The following is a 22,264-nucleotide window of genomic DNA, read 5'->3' on the forward strand; positions in this document are numbered from 1 at the left end:
TTGATTTTTTTTGCGTGTAATTATTGCCATTTTATTGTGTTGTTTCCATTCAGTGCACTGTACTCTTTCGGTAGATCACTTGCCAATTTTCCTACGATGCATTTTCATACGTCGTCATAACGTCAATGTCTGAGTATAGCTGTTTCAGTGGATGTGCCGTGTATATAGACTGCAGACGAAATGTTAATGCATTATATTACATACAACTATTGGGCCTATGGATGGATTTGAGCTTCCGATTTGAGCTTCTCATGAATAAAAGGTTCAAACAAACCAGGGTGTTCGACTGGAGTTAATTTTACACAACTTTCTAGCAATATCAACATTTAGGGTAAAAAAGACCACAAATTGATCCAAGAAAGTAGACTGATTTATTATTATGACTGTTTAATCGTTTGTTAAGCAATGAAAGTAATATAAATTCACATTAAATCGCTCAAATTCAAACATAAATGATCATTTTATACATTAAATTTACATTGTTTCAATCAATCAATAGACAGATAACCGACCAGCGGCATTGAATATTGTCCGTTCCATTCTATTACAAGAAGTACAAAATCACTTTGAATAAGCATACTTAGCACTATTCTTAACACTGATTGGCCATCCGTAGGCCTTTCCTTGGTACTGATTGGCCATCCTTTGGCCTTTCCTTGATACTGACTGGCCAATCAGACGTTTCCTTGGTACTGATTGGCCATCCTCGGGCCTTTCCTTGGTGCTGATTGGACATCCGTAATTACACTGTTTTGGATCCAGCTTTGTGTCGTTACCTGTCATAAAATACAGTAGTGACCACACATTCTTGATATCACAAGGCCTTCTACCGCAGTATCCTGGTATAAGAGCGCCACACTGCGACCCGAAGCGGTATTGATTCATCTAAAGTGAACCTTTATATTGTGGCCATCTTCCATTAGGATGTGAAGTTCTTGGATATCTATAGAGATGTTACAGAGATGTTAGGGAATCATCCGAAGTCTCTAATGTTAACCCATAGAATTTAACACTAGTAGGTGTTATGGTGATTTCAAGTCCGGCAGTTTCAAGTCCACGGTCACCATGACGCGGTCCAAAGAGAACGTATTGGTACGTCCCGACGTCCCGGTGGACCTGTGGTTTCAAGTTAGAGCATGGAGTCAGACTTGGGCCTCTCACCATAGAACTGGTGCCAAGCTTAGTTATGCTTAGGTCCCAATTGGAAAAAGGGGCCCCGCCAGGTAGTTCACGGACTGTCACTTTCCGGCGTGACCCCCACGTGGCCCCGTGAGACACCCTGCGGCTGCCGGGCTATTTTTTGACCCGACCGGGCCCTGCGGCGAGTTCAAATCGAAATTATATTCTACGCGGGACCCGGTAACAAATAGACGCCGGGGGGCTAATCGTGGGAGCACCGTAAGGTACCCCCCCGGTACCCGGCAGTCAAACGGGACAAATTTCTGGCTTCGGGGCCCGGCCGGCACTACATCCCTTACGGGCACCGGTGCAATTGGGACCGTAGCATTACGGTGCCTTTATATATACGTCAAACAGTGGACGATCACATAGAGTCTGAGAGAATACTAAGAACAACCATGCCACCTAAAACGTACAACATGCCTTAAACTGCGTGCGTACTGACACCTTTCTGTAACATTATCTCTTTTCCCACTGCTTCATGCCTATATCTAAGACACGTATTTTGCATGCCATGCGTTTGTCTCAAATACATACGCCACTGTAACGATTTATCTAAAGAGAAGGAGAATTTGACACAATACACAGACGGCCAATCAGATACTCTACGTGGCCTGAGTCTAAAATGGCAGCGAGAATGGAGGAGGAGGTAGGACGTAATTATAAGCTTATTCACTGCTTTCCTCGGATGTAGTCCCAGGACGCTAGCACCACCGCCGCTACCAACGTCAGGAAGGCCGGGACAGAGACACAGACGGCGAAGATGGAGTCGGGCGGGTCGAATGGCTCCCTTTCCCGCTTGTACTTGCCCTTACAGTGGCCGTACGCCGTCTCGTGCACCCTCTTCAACACCTGGTCTGCGAGCAGGCTCTCCGTGTAGTTGGTCACCGCTTGGGCGTAGTCCACACAGTCGTTCAACTCCACGTACACCCTAAAAATTAAAAAAAAGCCAGATATCGTTAAGTTGTACATCATTATACCAAAGACATGTGGTTCTTAAAATGGTACATTGTAGTAGGAAAATAAATATAAAAAAACGCCCCTGCAGTTCCCGAACAAGCTGCTAGGAGGACGATATCTATACCATTTCTACCTTCCACCAAAAGCCATCTGCCAGCAAAAGATTAAAACCATAGCATATCCAGGTCAAAAGATACAAAAACAGGACGTTCTGCTGCAGTACCAAGGTCACATACCTGGGGGCCCAAAATCGACCTTGGCCCTTGTCTTCGCATCACCTACCCAAATACCAAATATCATCACAATATATACAGAGTTTCTTAAGTTATGAAATATATACAAGAAACCGGAAACAAATTAAGACACACAGACACACTCAAAACAATATCTCCATTTTCCACGGAGATAAACAAAAAAAAGGTGTCTTCTCTTACCCTATCTGATCCCCCGGCCATGTACAGAGGCTGTCTTGATCCATTGCTGCTATCTTCCCCAGGAACACGTCACTGCAGTTCTGTAACATCCCCAAGCACACGTACCTCTTACAGCCGTCTATCTGCAGTTTAGTCATCCGGTGGACGGCATAGCTTCCTGGAATAGGGTCGCAAAGAGAGAGTTATGATGATCCTCAGCGTTTCTACAGGGGAGTTTCATTTTTGCTACAGAGCGTATCTATCAGATTCCTTCTCAAAGCTAACATAAGTGGATACTGCAAATCGTTATAGCTTGATTTGGACAGTAGGAGCAGGAAACCTTTTTGTGGTGAGTGAGTGTGTGAGTGAGTGTGTGTGTGAGTGACCGAGTGACCGAGTGAGTGTGTGTGTGTGTGTGTGTGTGTGTGAGAGTGTGAGTGAGTTGAGTGAGAGTAAGTGAGTGTGTGTGTGCGTGCGTGAGTGAGTGAGTGAGTGAAAGAGTGGTGACAGTAGTAGTAGGAAACGTTGTGTGGTGAGTGAGTGAGTGTATGTGTGTGTGTGTGTGTGTGTGTGTGTGTGAGCGTGAGTGAGTGGTTGAGTGAGTGAGGTGAGTCTGTGCGAGTGTGTGAGTGAGTGAGTGAGTGACTAAGTGACTGAGTGAGTGGTTGAGTGAGTGAGGTGAGTTAGTCTGTGTGAGTGACTGAGTCAGTGAGTGAGTGAGTGAGTGAGTGAGTGAGTGAATGAGTGAGTGACTGAGTGAGTGACTGAGTATGTAAGTGAGTGAGTGAGTGAGTGAGTGAGTGACTGAGTATGTGAGTGAGTGAGTGAGTGAGTGAGTGAGTGAGTGAGTGAGGTGAGTTAGTCTGTACTCACCTCTCCCCGGTAGGTGACAGTCGGGTCCCACAGTGTCCTGATATGTGTAGAAGGTGGGGAAGACTGTGGGCAGGTCTCGTAATGAACATCCGGGTTGCTGGTGTAGAACATAGCTGGAGCACAGCACGAAGTCCCTGTACTGACTGGAATGAGAAATACAACCGTTGGTACATGTAACCGTCACAGAATACATTCGGTACTATAGAGCACCTAACGTCTACATGGAACTTCCTACGTGAGCTAATTTTTAAGCATGAAAAAAGCCCTTTGCGATCTTTTCCTGATTTCCCCTTTCTTGAAAGGATCAAAATTTGAAAATTTGACGATCATTTGATAAAATCTTTTCCTGGCGGCCAAGACTAGTGCAATAAGGTATACGTTTATTAACACTGATGAACTTCCTTTATGTATGATAATTACAACAAATCCCAATCATGAAAATCTTACGTTTATCAGGAAGCTATTGTGAGATAATTTCTTTGATATGTGAGGATTTCATCCAACATTCCGTCCTTCATCTACTAACTTGATTCCACCGGGGTACATAATTCCGACACCCTGAAAAGATACGTCCAAACAGATCTCCAACCCAACCTCTCCCATAATAACACACTTCTGTTTATCTAAACTGTGCATACCTGGGGGGTGCTGCACTAGAGATCTCCCAAACACAGTGTTTTTCAAAGTACCGGAATTATGTAACCCGGCGGATTAATATAAGTTTATTGCAAGTTCTTGCCCGAAGGCTAATTGCAAGTACATGAAGCATGGAAGGACGGACAAACAATCGGTAACAATATAGCATGTGGCTATTCTAGTTCAAATACTAACACTAAATTTTATCTTATTTGGGTTTGACTTCTTTTTTCGAGACAGTGGAGGACGAATGCTCCCACTTTTTCTGTAAATGGAGGTTGCATGTCCGTTCTCGCTGGTGACAGCTTACCTGCAGAGTAATGTATCATTGTCCGTCAGCAGATGTTCCTCGCTCCCGGGGAACACCCCTCTCTCCAGGGCCTGTATCTTCAGACTGGTCCGCTCACTGTACGTGCAGGTACTGCCGACCACATGCAGAGAAAAGGACGCTGAAAAAGACATATCAAAATATGTATCTGTATTCATATAGCCGATATAACTGTCCCGTTAAATTTTTGAATACCTACATTTTGGGTTGATAACTCTGGTATGTACTTGAAGGCATGGCCATTTCTTTTATTTTCTGAGCTGGTAGTAGATACTTATAAGTAGTAGTCGGTATGTCCACTAGCTAATTTTTGTATTAGTCATTTTGTACATCATGCATAGTCTGGACATTTTTCTTCTGTCTTTGAGTGGCGTCCACTATAGATCTGTTTTCATTTCGGCGACACGTGCACTTACTGTATGTCGTATTTAGTATTCTGGTTACGACAGTCGCAATTCTCGAGAAATCTTGTCCATAATTCTTCATGATTCTAGGAACCTCATCCTGGATTCTGGGTATCTCAGCTATAATTCGTAAGAATTCTCAGAATATCCCTAAACTACCCAAATTCTGGCTGAGGTCCCAGAATTCTGGATAACTGGCTTTATCTTGGGAGACACTTAGTTGTTACCAACATGTTCGTTACCTTTTTTGATATCATACTTAGACACACCAACTCACTTAACAACCTAAATGAAAAAGAAAAAAAACGTTTTCCGGTGTCAGACTGTATTTCAGAATTATTTCGTGACCTGCTGTACCTGCCTTAAGCATTTCGAATTCTTTTATAACAGCCACATTACTGATGCTAATGTCTTTTCACTATGTCGTCTTTAACCAATGCTGCATGCATGTTACAAAGAGTGCATTTAGTTGTAGCGAATTGAATCAGCTAAAGCCTAGCAATGATTGTACGAATTCGGGAAAATTCTAAACTATCGGGACGTGTATATTTTGGCAAAATCATCAAATAGAAGTCTTTTCTCCGCTCTTGCTATGATATGGAGAATTACATGCGTAAAGAACACATATCACCTAGCCAAATCATCAATGTACAAAATGAACCATCTTTATATCTCTACAATATCTCAATCAGCAACCATAGATTATGATTGAAAATGCCATGTATATGCTGTTATCTGTTTTATGCACGTGTGTATAGCTGATAATTGAGGGCATAGCGTGCCTCAATTATCAGCTATACACACGGCTCTAGCTAACCAACGGGTGGAAGCTACTGTGTATCCCTCTGACGCCATCAAGCAATTATTTGTCGCGAAGAATATGTCAAATGTACCGATCCACTACCTCAATAAAAGGCGTCCATGACACCTTTGTGTAAAAGCGTGTTTATGCTCTTAGTATAAAGTGCTTGGGTAGTTCTTTCATATGCCATTTATATTTCACTGCTGCTGAATAGAGACCATTCGGAGTCACCGAGAGGGTTGTTATGTCATAGATATATTTTGTAAATATTTCTAAAAGTAAAAGAACCACATAGATAAGTATTCTAAATAAAGAGATCTTTGTGCAGTGACTTTGAAAATGTTTCTAAATTATCTTATTGAATTCAGATAAATTCATATTTTCATATTCAATCTCAATCTTTAAAAAATTAAAACTATTGTCACTCATATATTCTTTTATTAGAAATAATTATTACAAATATTATATAAAAATAATCATATCGCAAAATGTATATATATCCACCTAGGATGATATACACAAATGGTGTAAGAGAGCTTTATATACATCGATCCTTGCTCCGTTGGTACAAACTCCTGGATATTTCATAAGATTTCTATTCCTGACAACGATGGTATATTTTATTCGATATCATGAATCTCACTGGTATTGATTTGTTTTATTTTTGTTCTGTCATTCCTCACGATTATGTAATAGAGTGTGTCAGAGTTTGTCTATAGCCACAGTTACGCCGCATAAAACTATTCATTTATTTCAATCCAAACTGTTAGCGTGGTTTATACATGTAAGTTGGACAGTACCCTGAAACAGTTACCATCTGTATGTTTAAAAGAGCTCCGTGCGTTTGAAAGTACACAAATATCAAAGCAATGCTTATTGCCGATGTGACCTGGCTATCAGTCCATTGACGATAGATTATAGAAATGCAGGAAATAGCGGATTTAGGTGACCTTGTAAAGTCAACGTCATATGTCATACATTTGCAGGATCTCGACGATACCGAGTCTTTAGGCCGCGTATCAATGCAGCGGTGTGTGCTTTTTATCATGCACAGCCATTGGTGATGATCTAATTTCTCTCATGACGTCACATAGTATAAAAGGTGTTGCGTAGGTCTGCACATGCTGTCTTTTGTCACAAGTTCTCCGACCACGTCTGGGGTCTGAAGCGACCCCGTCGACATACTTTCTGCTTTTGGGCGCCCACTTTAAGCCCCCCCTCTCACTGTACCCGCGGAACGCTGGCGGCGTCGCTGCGTCCTAAAATGAATTTGTGTTACCCTTGACTTTATAATGGGAATATCATTCAATACGTACAAATATGACCAAAAAGACAACAAAACACACAGATTCGTTTTTTGTCGATGAAATTTGTTGAGTGCTTTGTCAATTCGATCGGCGATCGGCCACAGCGACGCCGCCAGCGTGCCGCGGGTCCAGTGAGAGTGGGGCTTTACGCACTTCGGGCATAATGTTTCTCGACAGATTCGAAGATTTATAGATATCTAACGCTACATACGCAGACTGCGTGTGTATGCTTCTGTTATCATCATCTGCCTGCCGTGGGCTATCATTTGCAGACACGGATTCGGCAGTCGCCATTGCTTTCCGATTAGATTCTTCTTTCTTAAACAGGATTACATTTCAACGCTTCAATAACATTGTGTAAGGCTATACACTAGTACAATGTACAAGACACATGCTTCAAAATAGGCTGAATTTTCTCCCTATCAACTTCTTATTAAGCGTTGTAACGCCCAAAAAGGGTTCTTAAGTGTTTGGTTTGAAACCTTGGCTTTGCAGTCTGAGGCAAACTCGTTTTACTTTCCAACCGCTTCATTTTACAGGTCATCCGGCAAGGTGTAGGGTAATTCCCTGCTTCATAGAAGTACCTAAATAGGGCGTGACCCTAGGAGAGACATGTATTAACGGGTTATTCTGTGGTTGTAGACACTTTCACCATGCTTCAATGACTAGAAATTGCTTCGCAGTCGCGGCATTTCCAATCGAAACGATGCCATAGCTGTACTACATCCCCATTCCACTAGTCCGGCGACCTAGAATTTGACCTAGAATTTGACCGTCAAATTGCAGAGGGCTCAACGAATTTCAATGCTTAAAAACGAGTCTTTTTACGTTTTGTGTGTTTTGTTGTCTTTTCTGTCATACTTCTACATTTTTCCGTGATATTGCAACTATGAAGTCCACCGTTACACAAATCCAATTTAGGTCGCAGCGAGATCGCAGCGTCATCGCCGACTAGTGGATTCCGGCCCCCCTCTCATTGGATCAGGTTGGCGACCTCGCTGCGACCGAGCGATTTGACACCTCGCTAAACGAATTTCATCAATAGAAAAGAATCTTTGTACGTTTTGAGTGATTTGTTGTCTTTTTAGTCATACTTGTGCGTTTTTTCATGGTATTCCCATTGCAAAATCAAGGCTAACTCAAATTCAATTTAGGACGTAGCGAGGTCGCCAACGCGTCGCGGGTCCAGTGAGAGGGGGTAGTGCACGGTTACACTCAGGTTTTGTCTGTGCAAGTTTTCTAACACATATTCTTAGAACGATCCCAAGAAATAATTCTAAGGTCGTCTACTTACCTGCCAAAAGGAAGGAGATTAATCTAAAGATGGCGGTATAGCTATCTCTGCTCATGGCGCCAGGAGTCTGCGGGGTATTTTCAGATCGTTCGGTTTTGGCAGAGACGATGTTGAGATTGAATCAGCTCAGTGGTGCCCAATCCTGCGTACATATGTGAAACGAAGAGGAAGTAAGATAAAAGGGTATATAAATATCGCATATAGAATTCAGTCACGTTTCCTCGCTCGTGATGTGACTGGCCTAAAAAGAGAAAACTTTAGTATAAAACCAATACTTTTACTAGCATCACGCCATATTGTGTCATGGTGAGGTCTATGGATTGGTACCAATGAGTTTACTCAAATAAGTCTTCATATACAGCGATTGAAGTATCACCGACGCTACCTGAAACGTCTGACCGTTTCCAAAATCATATCTTGTTGCTTGAGTAACTCTTACCTTGGGAGGTCTTCATATAACTTGCCAGTCTATAACTAATACAAACCTCTGCACGCAAAAGAACCCAATACCATAATCTCCACTTATGAGAAGAGTAGGGGTGAATAACGTCATCGTGTAAGGCTATACACAAGCGCATGGCTAAAAACGCGAGCCGCAGCGAAGCCGCGCATTGCACTAGCATTACTAGCTACGTGAAAAAGCAATATGCTTTACCTCAATTGAGGATGACTGCATTACCTTACCTTATACCCGCATCCCGCATATGATGGACAAATCACATGTACATGTACGTTTCCATCTAGTCTCATATCTAGTCACGGCAGATAGATATAGACTGGCCTAACAGATGTTACCGTGCACTCAGCGTCATACGGACTGGGTCGATAACGAAAAAAGGTTTCGACATTTTTATTGTGCTCAGGGAAGGATCAAATGCCGAGAGAGTTGTCTAATGTGAGCCGAGCTGACTGATATCGATTCTTGTTTAACCTTCTCCCTGCTGCCTAACTCTGTGACCAATAGGGAATCGGGTGCCAAACGGTTACTTCGGGGTGATAAAGGTTAAAAAGAGTTGTGTGGTAGTGAATATATCCAGTAAGTCAGCAGTGGGTGTTATTCTCTTTTTTTTTTGGGATAATCGTTCTTGACACTACAGCATGCAATCTTTCACCAACGCTCGCGCGCGAGTTAACGTTGGAGATTTCTATTGTAGAGAGGATAGTTTCCTTCGCAGGCCATTGGTTGGGCTTTTTTTGGTGTGCTGTTTTTACATACTGTATACCAGTTTTCAGACAGCCACCAAGCATAAAGCCTGCACACATTCGGCGTTTTTTAAAAGCTGGGCCTCTGTCAGAAAATGGTAGCTACCAGAAAACCGATATACAGTCAGAACACAGCACACGATTAGCCAAATAAAAGGGTACAGCCGCGAAGCCTGATGCGCATTCTAGTAGAGGATGTATCGCTTTAACTAACATCAAACAACGTCGTTTGCCTGGTTACATATTACAAATATATGACGTAGCGTATGATTGTCATTCTGCGAACATACGTACACATTAAGAAGAGAAGAACGTATCCAGAAAAAATAAATTTGTAAATTTGTGGTAAATTTGTCGCTGCATTCGGTGACAAAGTCGATATCTTGCGTCAGCTACATGGTGATTTACACATTATAGTCTCTACGCCTTAATGGTAGAATTTTCACAGTGGATAATAACAGGCAAGAATGGGGGAAACGTCGATAATTTACATCGAAGACGAGGCCAACGGTAGAATTGATTGACACCCTCTCTGAATGCTAGATCGATGTACATGTAAATCATTCTGAGCGTTCTTGTGGGGAAGATAAAAGATGGTCTGCTTTTCAGGAATATCACATTTATACCCCTATTTATCCTATGTGTGTGTGTATGTGTGTGTGTGTGTGTGTGTGTGTGTGTGTGTGTGTGTGTATGTATGTGTGCGTGTGTGTATGTATGTATGTGTGTGTGTATGTATGTATGTATGTGTGTGTGTATGTATGTATGTATGTGTGTGTGTGTGCGCGTGTGCGTCTGTGTATATACATGTATACATATATATGTGTGTATGTGTGTATTTGTGTGTGTGCGTGCGTCTGTGTGTAGGTGTACGCACGTGTGTCTGTGTGTGTGTCGGTCTCACGGTGTGTGTGTGTATGTGTGTGTGTGTGTGTGTGTGTGTGTGTGTGTGTGTGTGTGTGTGTGTGTGTGTGTGTGTGTGTGTATGTGTGTGTCGTTTCAGCTGAAAAAAGCTCCGATATCTAGTCCACTGAATTTCTAAAGACTTCATTTGAAAATATGACATTATACAGATATGAAACATAACTACAAAAGCCACAGTCACGTCCTATTTCTGTGTTGATCTCTGTGTTGCTGCTAAGAATTTCCACATAAAAGCATAATACATAAAGTACGCGTGATGGTGACTTAATATATGAATGATCATCGACTGATATGAAAAAAAATCCCTATAATATACCTTTAACATGTTCCTTTGAATATCTTAATCATTTTGCAATTTCCGGTCTTCCTCACTACTATCTGTTCATGTCAAATATATCTGACATACACTGTAGCATTTAGATGAACGAAAGCTCCATTCCAACCGACACGGTTCAACGAAAGCTGCCACATCCCTATATTTCACCATTACTCATACCGTTAAGACCCCCCCCCCTTCCACTAGACGGCGATCGCGCTGCGCTTTCGCTGCGACCTAAATCATATTTCTCTAATTCTTGGTTTCATAATTGGGTTATCATGCAAGAGGTAAAAGTATGGCTGAAAAGAAGGAAAAAAACACAAAGTGTGTAATACTATTTTTTATCTATGAAATTCGTTGACCGCTCTGTTAAATTTTAGGTCGCAGAGAGCGCGCGGCGAGAGCGCCGTCCCAGTGGAATGGGGGTATAACACATCACCACCATTTAACCCATAGCCTGTGTGTTTAAATGTTAAAAGAGACATACCTGTCAAAGAGCCAAGCTCGCGAGCCTGCCTTCAAGCTTTGTGCCACTGCCAGCTCATATTCCCCGAATTGATATGTAGTTCACTTCCCTCTGGGCGCTTCTAAACCCACTGTTGCCGTTACACTAGGCACGTATCTTTAATTCTCGCGAATAAGCATTGGGATTTTCCACTAACGTTCCGGTAACATGTCCAAACACTGGGGGTTCCTATGCCAAGAACGTGAGAATAATTCATGAGAGTGTTTCTATCTCGGGAAGTGGACGGTAATCAGAGGCTAGTTTGTGCAAATAATTACCACGCAATTCTGACGTCATAGTTGTAGCCGATTGTATCAATGATATATCTAGCATTCTAAACCAACCCCCCCAAACCGTAATGTTTTCTGTTTGAAGAGTAGAAAACATTTTCTTTATTTCCTGGTATTTATGTGATATATCTATCACCTAATCTGTGTGACACTTCAAGTTCGTGACAGCTATGGCCGTAGCCTATAAATTATATATTACTCTAAGCCTTTAACGTGCTGTATCGATTACTATGAAAACACATTTCAACATTTCCAATATCCTCTCGTCTTGTTATATGACCAAATTTTTGTATCATATTGTAATGTTATGCACTGCTCATGGGGATTGATACGTGAGCTACAGTATAATAGCAATGTTTTATTTGACAATAAGACTGAAGAATTGTAGCTCCGTAATTCTTTACAAAGAGGCGTGTGTGGGCATTATTAATGTTAATTTACGTAATAACGTTGATAACGCGCGTGGGAGGTGATTATGAAGCATCGTACTTATTGAGCAAGAAGATTTAAATCTAAGATGTCAGGTTTGAATTATCCTCTGTCTTAAGGTATACAACGTATATATATTTTTGACTGCAAAGAGATTTTTTACTATCGTGGATGTGTTAACGATTTGACTGTACGATGCATCAAATTCAGCTGTCGTAGGGTTGTCGTGAGATTGTCGCAGATTGTAATCGTACAACAGACAAAATCGTACGACGTATGAGACTGCGTCTGTACGCACCCTGCATTAGCCTCTACCAGGCTCCGTGGATCGCTGCTAAAATTATAGAAATTGGCCAAATAGATCTAGAGTGAATAGTATGCTAAGGGAGTCATCTACGGAGATAGGGACAATTCGTGGTTAACCCTCTCCGTAGCCGACATACTACTGACTCTATTTGAACAATTTCTACTATTTTCCCAGCGATCCGCGTAGCCTGGTAGAGTTTTTCTCTACATGAATCTCTACTCACGGAGAGCAACACGAATCTAAACCTACATACATTTTAACATTGCTCATATCTGTCTAAGTAAGTAAGTAAGTCATATCTGCCGCTAATTGTTCTGATAGCGTCACTACGCGCAGAAGCACTGGTAAGCAGTCAAGTTCTGACTCGGCAAGGTAAACTTGAATAAAACTCTCTTCATTATGAATACAGTTCGCACTTCGCTCTTCCCAGTGGAGCCATTGCGGCATTATACATGCAAACCGTACCTTACACGTCCCACTGTGATGGAGTGTATGGAATGAGTGATAACCAGCAGAGCGCGAAGGCGTGTTTTTTTTACAGATACCCTTGAGTATACGGTTTGCCAGGAATATTGTCTGTTCAGAATGTGAATACATCTATCTAACGTGGCAGAACGTTTGTTACACTCAGGACCAGAGGCTATTCTGGGTACGGACTGTGTGTTGGCTTAGTAAATCTGTAATGACAAGGTTATATTTTAGGAAGCGTGTGTGTGTGTGTGTGTGTGCGTGTGTGTGTGTGTATGTGTGTGTGTGTGTGTGTGTGTGTGTGTTTGTATGTGTGTGTGTGTGTGTGTGTGTGCGTGTGTGTGTGTGTATGTGTGTGTGTGTGTGTTTGTATGTGTGTGTGTGTGTGTGTGTGTGCGTGTGTGTGTGTGTATGTGTGTGTGTGTGTGTGTGTTTGTGTGTGTGTGTGTGTGTGTGTGTGCATGTGATTGAGTGAGTGTGTATGTGTGTGATAGAGTGAGTGAGTGTGTGCGTAAGTATGTGTATGTTGGTGAACAAGATAACTCGAGAACGGCTGGACGGATTGGTTTCACGACTGAAAACGCGAAATTAATGGATTTAGCCCCCTAGCGGCTTTCCCTAGCCACTACAGTGGAACTTCCGGTTTTGCAGTATTCTTTTGGTTTTCTTCGATCAATTTTCTAGGAACGTACACGACTGTTTCTTAGCTATGTGCTGAAGCTACTAATGTGTTAGATATGTCCACAGTACGTCCAGAAAAAAATGCCATAATAGTGGCAAATATCAGGTAGGTATGGTAATGTGTTTTGTGACCTTTACTGGAGATAACCGGACATTTACCACTATTGGTAAATTTGTATTTTCTTGCTGTGCGAGCGCGCACATTCACTAGCGACCCATTGATGTCCCTTAGCCCCCAAAGTCTAATGAATCCAACCTTGAACTCCAGCGGAGGGGCTGTTTTATCCCGCTGGGTCGCCTAGCTTATCCCTGAGTTTGGTAAGCTCTCGATCGGATGGTACATCATTAGCGGAGAAGTAAAGGTTTCTAAATTTACGATATAATCCGGAGCTTAAGCCACTACGGATAATGTGCTGTCCTCTGAACCACACAATAACAGAACCATTCTTTTCTAGTGTCTTTCCCGGTACAGCATATGTACCGAGATGTTTCACTTATTCAGCATCCTCGCCATACTTCAGTGCTTTGCAACAGTTTTTTGTTTGATGCTGTCCGTTGCGCCCTTAATAGCCTCCACCAGGCCTTCCTACGGGTGTACGGAGGCGTAGAATTTGGGTAAAAAAAGAAAAGAATAATTGGCCAGGAGAGTCAGTCCACGGGAAGTTAACATTGGCCCCTACACGGCCGGTCAACCCCTTCGGTAGCCAATTGCAAACTCCCCTGGCAAATTATTCTCCCTGTTAGCCAGCGTAGTCAATCTGGTAGAGACTAGTTTTATTTTATTTTTATTAAACAACAGAAGAATATACAGGACACAGAGGTGATGCACTCTAGCTGTAGCTAATATCAAACATCTCCTCTGAAAATAAAAATTACAACTTACATAGACAAATACAATAACAATAACAATAAGAAACAGCAATTGGATGGCCCAATAGAGACTAGTTGCGCCTCTTTCCACCAGCAACCTACTTCTGCAAACCACTGACGGCGTTGGGTTTTCTAGTCAGTCCCAAGCCGTGTTTTTGCGTACATTTCAAAGTGACTGAACCGTGATCGTCAATTTTATTGCCTTTTGAAACTATGCTGATACAGCAAAACTCTCTTCCGTTATTTGATATACTGGAGCACTGATAGTCATCTCATCTGTATGCGCTTCATATTTGTATATCCCTTCATAAGCTGTGCGAAGAGCTCGAATGTTCTTCAGAGCACAGTATAAGCCTCCAAGGTTAAGATCTGATCCTTAGAATGGACGCACTGACCTGTACCGAGGCTCTTCCTGCATTTTTAGTAAAAGACTCTCGTGACATGAATATAGATATACCACAACTAACGAACCAAGGACTGTTCCATTAAGAAAGTTCAGAAAAGGGTGGGCAGTATTTTTTCTCGAATTTGAAGGTCAAGGGCAGGATGATAATGTGTTTTAACAATAGATGGTGTATAAATGTATATTGGACCAAGGAGGTTAAAATAAGTATTTAAACTCCTTGATTGGACAGATTCTGTCTACGCGTCAAAATGACAGATTAATTAACGAAAATATTGGTGTACAAAAAAAATGTTTGTGTTTCTTGCTGCGTGGCATGAATCCAAGTACGTTGGCATGCACTGTTTTAATCAATGGGAAATTTGTGAGGTATACAAAGACAGTACTGATAGCACCCATTATATCCTCCCAATGTATAAGCATGGACATTAGACTAGTCTGGTTAGTTAGGTTGATGATGGTTAGACATCCAGGTAATAAGATACGCCAAATGACAATTACTCAAGCAAAATTTTATCCAGTTGCTTGAGTAACTGTCACTTGGCGTATACATAGGTAACTTTTAAAACGACAACAGCTTCTCTTTTTAGCGATGAAACCAAGTCAAAGAGAATACAAACTAGTACGATTGAGAATGCATACATACACAGTGTAGCTTTTGTTTCGATACTCTGATTATATAATCCAAACGGTAGAACGTAGTTTCAATATCGACTGAAAGGAATAACAAAAGGGACAAGAAATGACCCCTGACCGGCTTGTTCCCTCAACATCATTTATCTCGATGGAAAAGGACACAGAAGTCAGAACCGATGTGACGCATGGCTCCTACACGCCCGTCGTTTCCATGGCAACTATTCAGGTCCCTGCAGCTGACCCGGGTACTCCATTCTTATGCAAGTTTTCGGAGACGGCTAGTGGTGCGCCCTTACATACAGTACGAATCCTCAAAACCTATTTGTCCTAACAAAACAAGAAAGTCTAACCGGCAAAGCTGCTACCTTACAGCTGTTGGTTAAATCTTGATGTTCCTATACATGTTTAGTGTCATCGAAACATTTCAAACTGAAAACGTTATGCTGAATGCAGTCTGTTTTCTTTTTGGTGTATGACGCTGTGTCTACATTCTTGTATAGTACATGTGTATACCCTGTAATTTCTCTCTGAATACGTTAAACCTAAAAAGAGACCCGCGTTTCATATACATTACACAGAATACTCCTACCTTCATTGTGTACAACATACACACATCAACCAAAGTGTTAAGAATAATATTAATCATTCGTTGCGTATGCCTCTTTAAATCGAATACTGTAGGGTATTTAAGAACCAACGACAGAGTTTCAAATCAATAATTCCTCAAGAACGGCTAGAGGTTAATCAAGGGCATCAAACGTGTTAGTTCATACAAGAGGAAGGAAGATAGAAAATATAGTTTAAAGAAGAGTTACATACGTGGGGTTACAGTGTTGAGTGGAGGGATCCGATACTAGTGTTGTACACCACCTCAGTTGTGAAAAGGATGTTCCTCAGTACATGGCTTACATTCTGTATTCTACATCTCGCTCTCACGGTGGCTACTCGCTCTTCATCATCAATGGGGGCGGGTCATTATACACAGCGGGGTATGGAGGATCGATGTTCCCCTTCGTGCAATCACACTATGGTAGTACAGTGCTAGCCTCTACCAGGCTCCAGAGGTGGCTGGAAAAGATATTCTCAAAGTAGAGGTTTTCTCCAATCCCGGACACTCCTACCCTACTCGACCGAAACCTCTGCTTGGAGAATATGGAAAAGGTAGAAATTGGCTAAATAGACAGATAACATGCCTGAGAAGTTAACCGGCCTGGGAGCACAGATAACCACCTTAGGAGCCTGCCTGTAGTCGCCTTCATCAAACGATATAAAAGAAATCCACACGTTATTCCAACAAAGGAACTAGCTCAGCACCGAAGATGGCAAACTGTATTCCCCGGCCGGCTAACTCTTCCAGTATGTTATCTGTCTATTTGGCAGAGTTTTACTCTTTCCAGCCACCTCTGGAGCCTGGTAGAGGCTAGTGCATATGGCAACTTCAAGAAAATTGGATAGGTATCATAGAATCTTTGTAGGCCTCTCATTCAAATTCGCACTGTGATCTTAACCGTTGAAACACCTCGGAAATGGTTAAACGTAGCCTCTACCAGGCTGCGCGGATCGCTGACAAAAATAGAAGAAATTGGCCAAATAGAGTGATTAGTGTGCTAATGAAGTCGGCTACAGAGAGAGGGACAATAGGCGACCCTCAGATTGTCCCTCTCTCGGTAGCCGACTTCAGTAGCATACTATTCACTCTATTTGGCCAATCTATATTTTTCAAGCGTTCCGCGAAGCCTGGTAGAGGTTAAGTTAAACGTTCAACCGTAATCATTGTTTCACGGTGCAACTTTAAATGAATTTAGATTCTAATCCATAAACATGTTAAACTTGCAGCGACCCAATGTATGATATTGACATTCTTAGATTATCCATGTTACGTCTTACGGGATTAGGGTCAATCAATTAATATGTGTTTTACAGTAATGAAATACACACATTTACTTATAAACATATTTTATTTCAAATACAATAGACACATAAATGTCACATTTCCTATAGTTGTTACCTTCAATAAAAATAGTCAATTGTACTCTACAATTTGTAAGTATTGCAATACGTCTCAATTTTGTGTGGGCGAAGGTCTATAGGATCCTAAAGGCGTGGGAATGAATTTAACGTAATTTTTACATTCAACGTGTTCTTCTACAGGGCTTCACATGAAGCCTTAGCAGTCTTTTCTCGTGCATTTTCACGAGTAAGTTGAACTCTTGTTCCATGTTATGGACCAAGTTTTTGTCAACGATTCTCCGAAATATTTCCTCCTGCTCATTGAGAACCTTGTGTTGTACGGTGATGTGCCGTTTGAAGTAGTGATAAGGCACAGCGTTCTTTTTCTTCAGGTCTGTACCGTAGGGCCAGAAGCCGTACAGATGGGTCTCCTCACACATAGATAGGGCAAATGTGGTCACCATCAAACCTAAAGGTATGTGGAAAGGGAAGGACAAAGTGTATCATCAGTATACGTCAATAGTTTCATCAGGTTGGTAAGTCACTGAATAAAAAAGACTCTTTAGACTTGAATAGATCATTTGGTTGTGTACAAAGAATATTTTCATTCACTGTATCATCAGTAACTTAACGATTGAAACTACGTTCATTATTAGACTATAACAGCAATTAGTAGTACAGCACACCCTACCATCTGTGTGAACACAAAGCATTCTCCAAGCAGAGGTTAGGTTCAAGCTTGTTTTGGACGTCTTTTTCGACATTCTAATCGGCCTCTCAATTTTTCCAGATTTACTTTTGTCCGCCAGACAAATCTGATAAAATAGAATCAAAATCAAATTAATACGCCTAAAAAGACGCCCTAAACAAAGCGCAGCCAAACCTCTGCTTGGGAAGTATACAAAAGTAGTTTTGAAACGACATATTTCTAAAAAGCGGCATTCAGCTACAAGAGATTTATAAGGCTTGTATTGTGACCCTAACTCACCAGATGTAATCCGTTTCGCTTTAATCCCTTTCTCCGTCTTCTTCCAGAAATCGTTGACCTTTCGAAGGAAGTCCGGATGAGACCATCGCACGACGCTCCCGTTCCCTCGGTCTCGGACCAGGAACATGGCTCTGTATGTGGTTTTCCGGTACAATGGATTGTGGAAGGGGTGTGTGTAGAATGTCGTATTTGTCCTGTACGCAAGCACGCTCCGCATAAACGCATTCTGGTAATCTTCCTCGGTCAGATGTTTAAATCTGTAATATGGATATTGAAACGTATTTTCACGGGTCACAAATAGTGGCTAATACATGTACCTTTATCGAGTTTTAATTGCAAGTTCTTGCGATTGCAACAGGAAATGATGCATAGCGATGATAGTTGTGTTGATCTTTCACCGTTTTATGATTAATACATATCAATATTGATACCAAAGATTAACAGCCAAATAGGCCACCAAATCCTTGATACATGATCATTTTACATGTAAATATCTTGCTTGTCCGTCTTTATAGTCATATACAATTAGCATTATTGATCAGATAATTCGTAAAGATTGCGCTGTAAAAAAAGATATTCCGTATTCGAGTACGCATGTGCAGTGTCAAAGGTGAAGGCCCCTGTGACGTAAGCAAAAGCCATCTGGACGTTGTTATGCAATTCGAGACAATGGTCGAGACGAGCACTGTTTACAAGCCAGGGGCCTTCACCTTTGACACTGCACATGCGTACTCGAGTGTATGAAAACGCTTATTGAAGCACACCTTTCCGTGAGAATGGACGGGTTGATGGTTACGAAGTGAGCTCTTTGTCCAACATCTCTTGTAAATATTCCTCGTACAGGCGGAAGATTCAGTCTGTAAATGGTTTGGGGAAAAACAAAACCTAACGTCATGAAGAGTTTACCAAGACAGTAAATATTGTTAGATTAACGGCATTTGCAAGAATTCAAATCAACACAAGGTTATGATATGATTAAACTACGATAACTTTGAATAACATGTGTATTTTGAGAAGTACGGCATAAAATTGATGATGTACCTGAATTCTAAACCTATTGTTATTTACAGAGTCGGGGAAAATTAGCATCAACCAATTGCGGATACATATTTGTCATACCTGAATATGTAATCACTGGATTCAATTTCTTTCGCGCACCTACTGTTTAGTAGGACCCCACTGTTCCCTACCACTGCGCATGTGCGGTATGGCGTTTCCGGAAACGTTACTTCCTGTTAGGGGGAATACAACAAAGCTATAAGTCAGATATAAATATACCATGATACCAGGTCAGGGCGCACCATACCAACCTTCTCTTAACCGGGACGGGGGGCGATGTCGACTTCCAACAACCTTTGACCCATTTCTGAGGTCACACGTGCATAAAAGTCACGTGTCCACAGCAGTTGGGTCAGATAGCTGAAGAAGACTGAGTGATTCAATATAAAATCCCGGTGAGTCAATTTCGTTTTTCGAATTGGCGAAAACCGTTTAATTTCTCCATAATGCAATTCACCAACTCAAATAAACTTTCATGCTAGTACAAACAGTAGACGGGGGGCGGTACCAACTTCCGACAAACTTTGACCCAAGTGCTGACGTCACACGTGCAAAATCACGTGTCTACAACACTCGGGTCAGAGATACATTAGGTCAAACAGCTGGTAAAAACAGAGTGATTCGGTCGAAAGTCCCGGTGAGTGATTTTTTTTGAGTCGGAGAACAGTCTATATTTCTCAGTATAAATTTTACATGAATTTTCATGCTAATGTAAAATAATGTTATAATGTTTGTTAGGTTGTAGGAAACTAAACGTACCCTAGGAAGGTGCTGATGTGTTCCTCTCATGACCTTGATGACCTTTTTACTCTCAAAGAAGCTGAGATTTGAATGAACCGGTATGTTGAGTTTGGAGCAGTACAGGTGTGTGTTCACTCTGGTCCGGTCCAAGATCTTCTGTCTAATGCACGAGACAACACACTTTTGTAAACGAAGCAAAACGCACCATTTGGGGGAAATTTGTAGCCTCTACCAGGTTCCATAGGTGGCTGGAAAAATAGTAGAAATTGGCCAAATAGACAAATAACATGTCAGAGTAGTTAGCTGGCCAAGGAGTACAGTTTGCGACCTTGGGAAAAACTGTACTCCTCGGCCAGCTAACTACTCTGGCATGTCATCTGTCTATTTGGCAACTTTCTACTATTTTTCCAGCAACCCGTGGAGCCTGGTAGAGGCTAGGAAATTCGAAGCGTGGAGTCCAGCATTGTTACCTTTGGTCCTAATGATACAGTTCAGAATGTGTGACCCCTTACAATGTTTCTCGCTCTGAAACACTCCATGATTCCATCTATGCTATTAAGGACCATTGAATCAATAAAAATTATCATTAGCTTCCTCCGTAAAATACAAATGAGTCGAAATATGCAACAGTCTTCAGACAATCTTATTTTTAACGTCCTTGAATATACAACGTCCTCTTTCCTGACGTTTAAAAGTGCCCTGAAAACCCTCAAAATCTCATAAGCCATCCTAGCAAGTCTACCTATGGTAGTCTCATCTGTTTAGTTCTTAATTGTAAGCTTATATTAGTTTACACCATTAATCATTTGATTATCCTAATCTATCGTTATCATATTCTGTGTATTACCTTGTTATATCATCAATATATCGCTTATAATTGATTTTGATTAGCATACAGGCGGAGGGTCTAGTATAAGCTACATACCCTTTTCCCCTCTTCCTGCACCTTTTTATCTGTTGTTTACCGTAATATTTATTCTCTTGTTGTGCAAATAAATACACAAACTTGAGTACTTCCCACCTGAGTAGAGTGACGGCTGTGTGGTTGAAGTCAGTCCATCTAAACGTCCTCTCGCTAAACTTATGACTCCTCACGGTTTCCTTTTTGACATTTTCCTTTATCGTCCTAATAGAAAGTGCAAATTTGTAGATTACGATGAAAATTCAACTGCTTCCCTCGTACATGTGTATCTATTGGCCATTACAGATGAGAGATTCAGAAGATAAAATCCCTTTCTACTTTGAAGCTTGTTACCTTTGGTTGTGTAGCGCAATTGATTATCATTGAACCATGACATAATCAGCTGGGCGCCGGGACATTTCTTTCCACCATGTCCACTCATGTCCAGGCCTTTCTTTGCTTCGGGATGTTTCTGCTATTGTTAAAACATCACTCAAAGAATATGGTTCGGTTGGGTGGTCCTTATAATGATGATAATGCCTACAGGGGCGTCGAATCAAGAAAACAAAAGACTCTTAGTGAGAAGGGTTATGGTCATCAATATATGTTCATAAACCCCGGCCAAGTCCAATCTACCTCTTCTGATAGGACGAAAGATTTGCCTTTCTATATCTACTTGGAGATGAATGATTGCGTAATCAGGACTGCCACCACCGAGACAGGCGAGTTCTTTGTCAACCAATCAAGTCAGTCTTTTCATACATAATTATCATACTTATCGATGCTACACGGGCTTGTCCATATGTGACTGTGGTGTGGGGTCAATAGTTACTGTTTTTAAATGGGGCATATAGAATTCATATCTAAGGAAAACTAGGTATTGGAAAACTTTCTTGAATCTATCATTCATTTTTTAATCTTTTTAATTTTTGGAAAGACGACGACTTACACGAAAACTGAATGGGCATTTCAAATGTAGCGTTTTAAGTTCGCATGCCACTTTCTTTGAACATTTGTGTTCTACTTACACCCTAAGGAATGGAAGAAATTGCAGGGTCAATTTGTTTTGTCAGTAGACTGAATTCTACAAATATTTGGATTGTTTTGGTTTTAATTTAATGCACGTTGTATTTATGGTTGCCAAAGTTCTGCTTATACTGTATGAAGGGCTAGTAGTAACATATGATGGTCAGTAGAAAGTCTTAAAAGTTTAGTACAAAGCATGTACAACGTGCTTTATGGAAAAAAATGCAGACTGGAAACCACATTTGCAGTGTAGCCATTTGGGTGGTGACAATTCAACACACCCTAATATTGTTTAACTATCCTTATAGTGTTTTAAGGATCGGCCGATGTTCGCAGATATTCACACCATGTTCAGAACAAACATATTT

The 22,264-nt window shown here is 41.3% G+C and overlaps 2 protein-coding genes across 3 annotated transcripts; both read right to left on the reverse strand.

Annotated features, from left to right (window-relative positions):
* Positions 1-370: 370 nt before the first annotated feature.
* On the reverse strand, positions 371-16,304 carry LOC136447801 (uncharacterized). Of its 2 annotated transcripts, none has more exons than XM_066446861.1 (7): positions 16,051-16,304; positions 8,197-8,338; positions 4,372-4,510; positions 3,426-3,568; positions 2,574-2,730; positions 1,856-2,110; positions 371-1,116 (listed from the first exon to the last, which is right to left on the reverse strand). In XM_066446861.1, exons 2-7 carry the CDS (start codon positions 8,249-8,251, stop codon positions 1,023-1,025), a joined length of 843 nt encoding a protein of 280 aa, XP_066302958.1. In that variant the 5' UTR covers positions 8,252-8,338; positions 16,051-16,304; the 3' UTR covers positions 371-1,022. The 2 variants fall into 2 exon arrangements, with proteins under 2 accessions (XP_066302958.1, XP_066302961.1); XM_066446864.1 differs by lacking the exon at positions 16,051-16,304 and adding an exon at positions 11,130-11,388.
* Positions 16,305-17,170: 866 nt separating this feature from the next.
* Positions 17,171-20,187, reverse strand: LOC136447442 (alpha-2,8-sialyltransferase 8E-like). The gene is made up of 5 exons (XM_066446357.1): positions 19,988-20,187; positions 19,289-19,401; positions 18,934-19,026; positions 18,170-18,426; positions 17,171-17,650 (listed from the first exon to the last, which is right to left on the reverse strand). The coding sequence occupies exons 1-5, from the start codon at positions 20,015-20,017 to the stop codon at positions 17,364-17,366; spliced, it is 780 nt and encodes a 259-aa protein (XP_066302454.1). The 5' UTR covers positions 20,018-20,187; the 3' UTR covers positions 17,171-17,363.
* Between the last annotated feature and the right edge of the window lie 2,077 nt (positions 20,188-22,264).

Source organism: Branchiostoma lanceolatum, chromosome 13, assembly GCF_035083965.1.
Source record: "Branchiostoma lanceolatum isolate klBraLanc5 chromosome 13, klBraLanc5.hap2, whole genome shotgun sequence".
Classification (NCBI taxonomy): domain Eukaryota; kingdom Metazoa; phylum Chordata; class Leptocardii; order Amphioxiformes; family Branchiostomatidae; genus Branchiostoma; species Branchiostoma lanceolatum.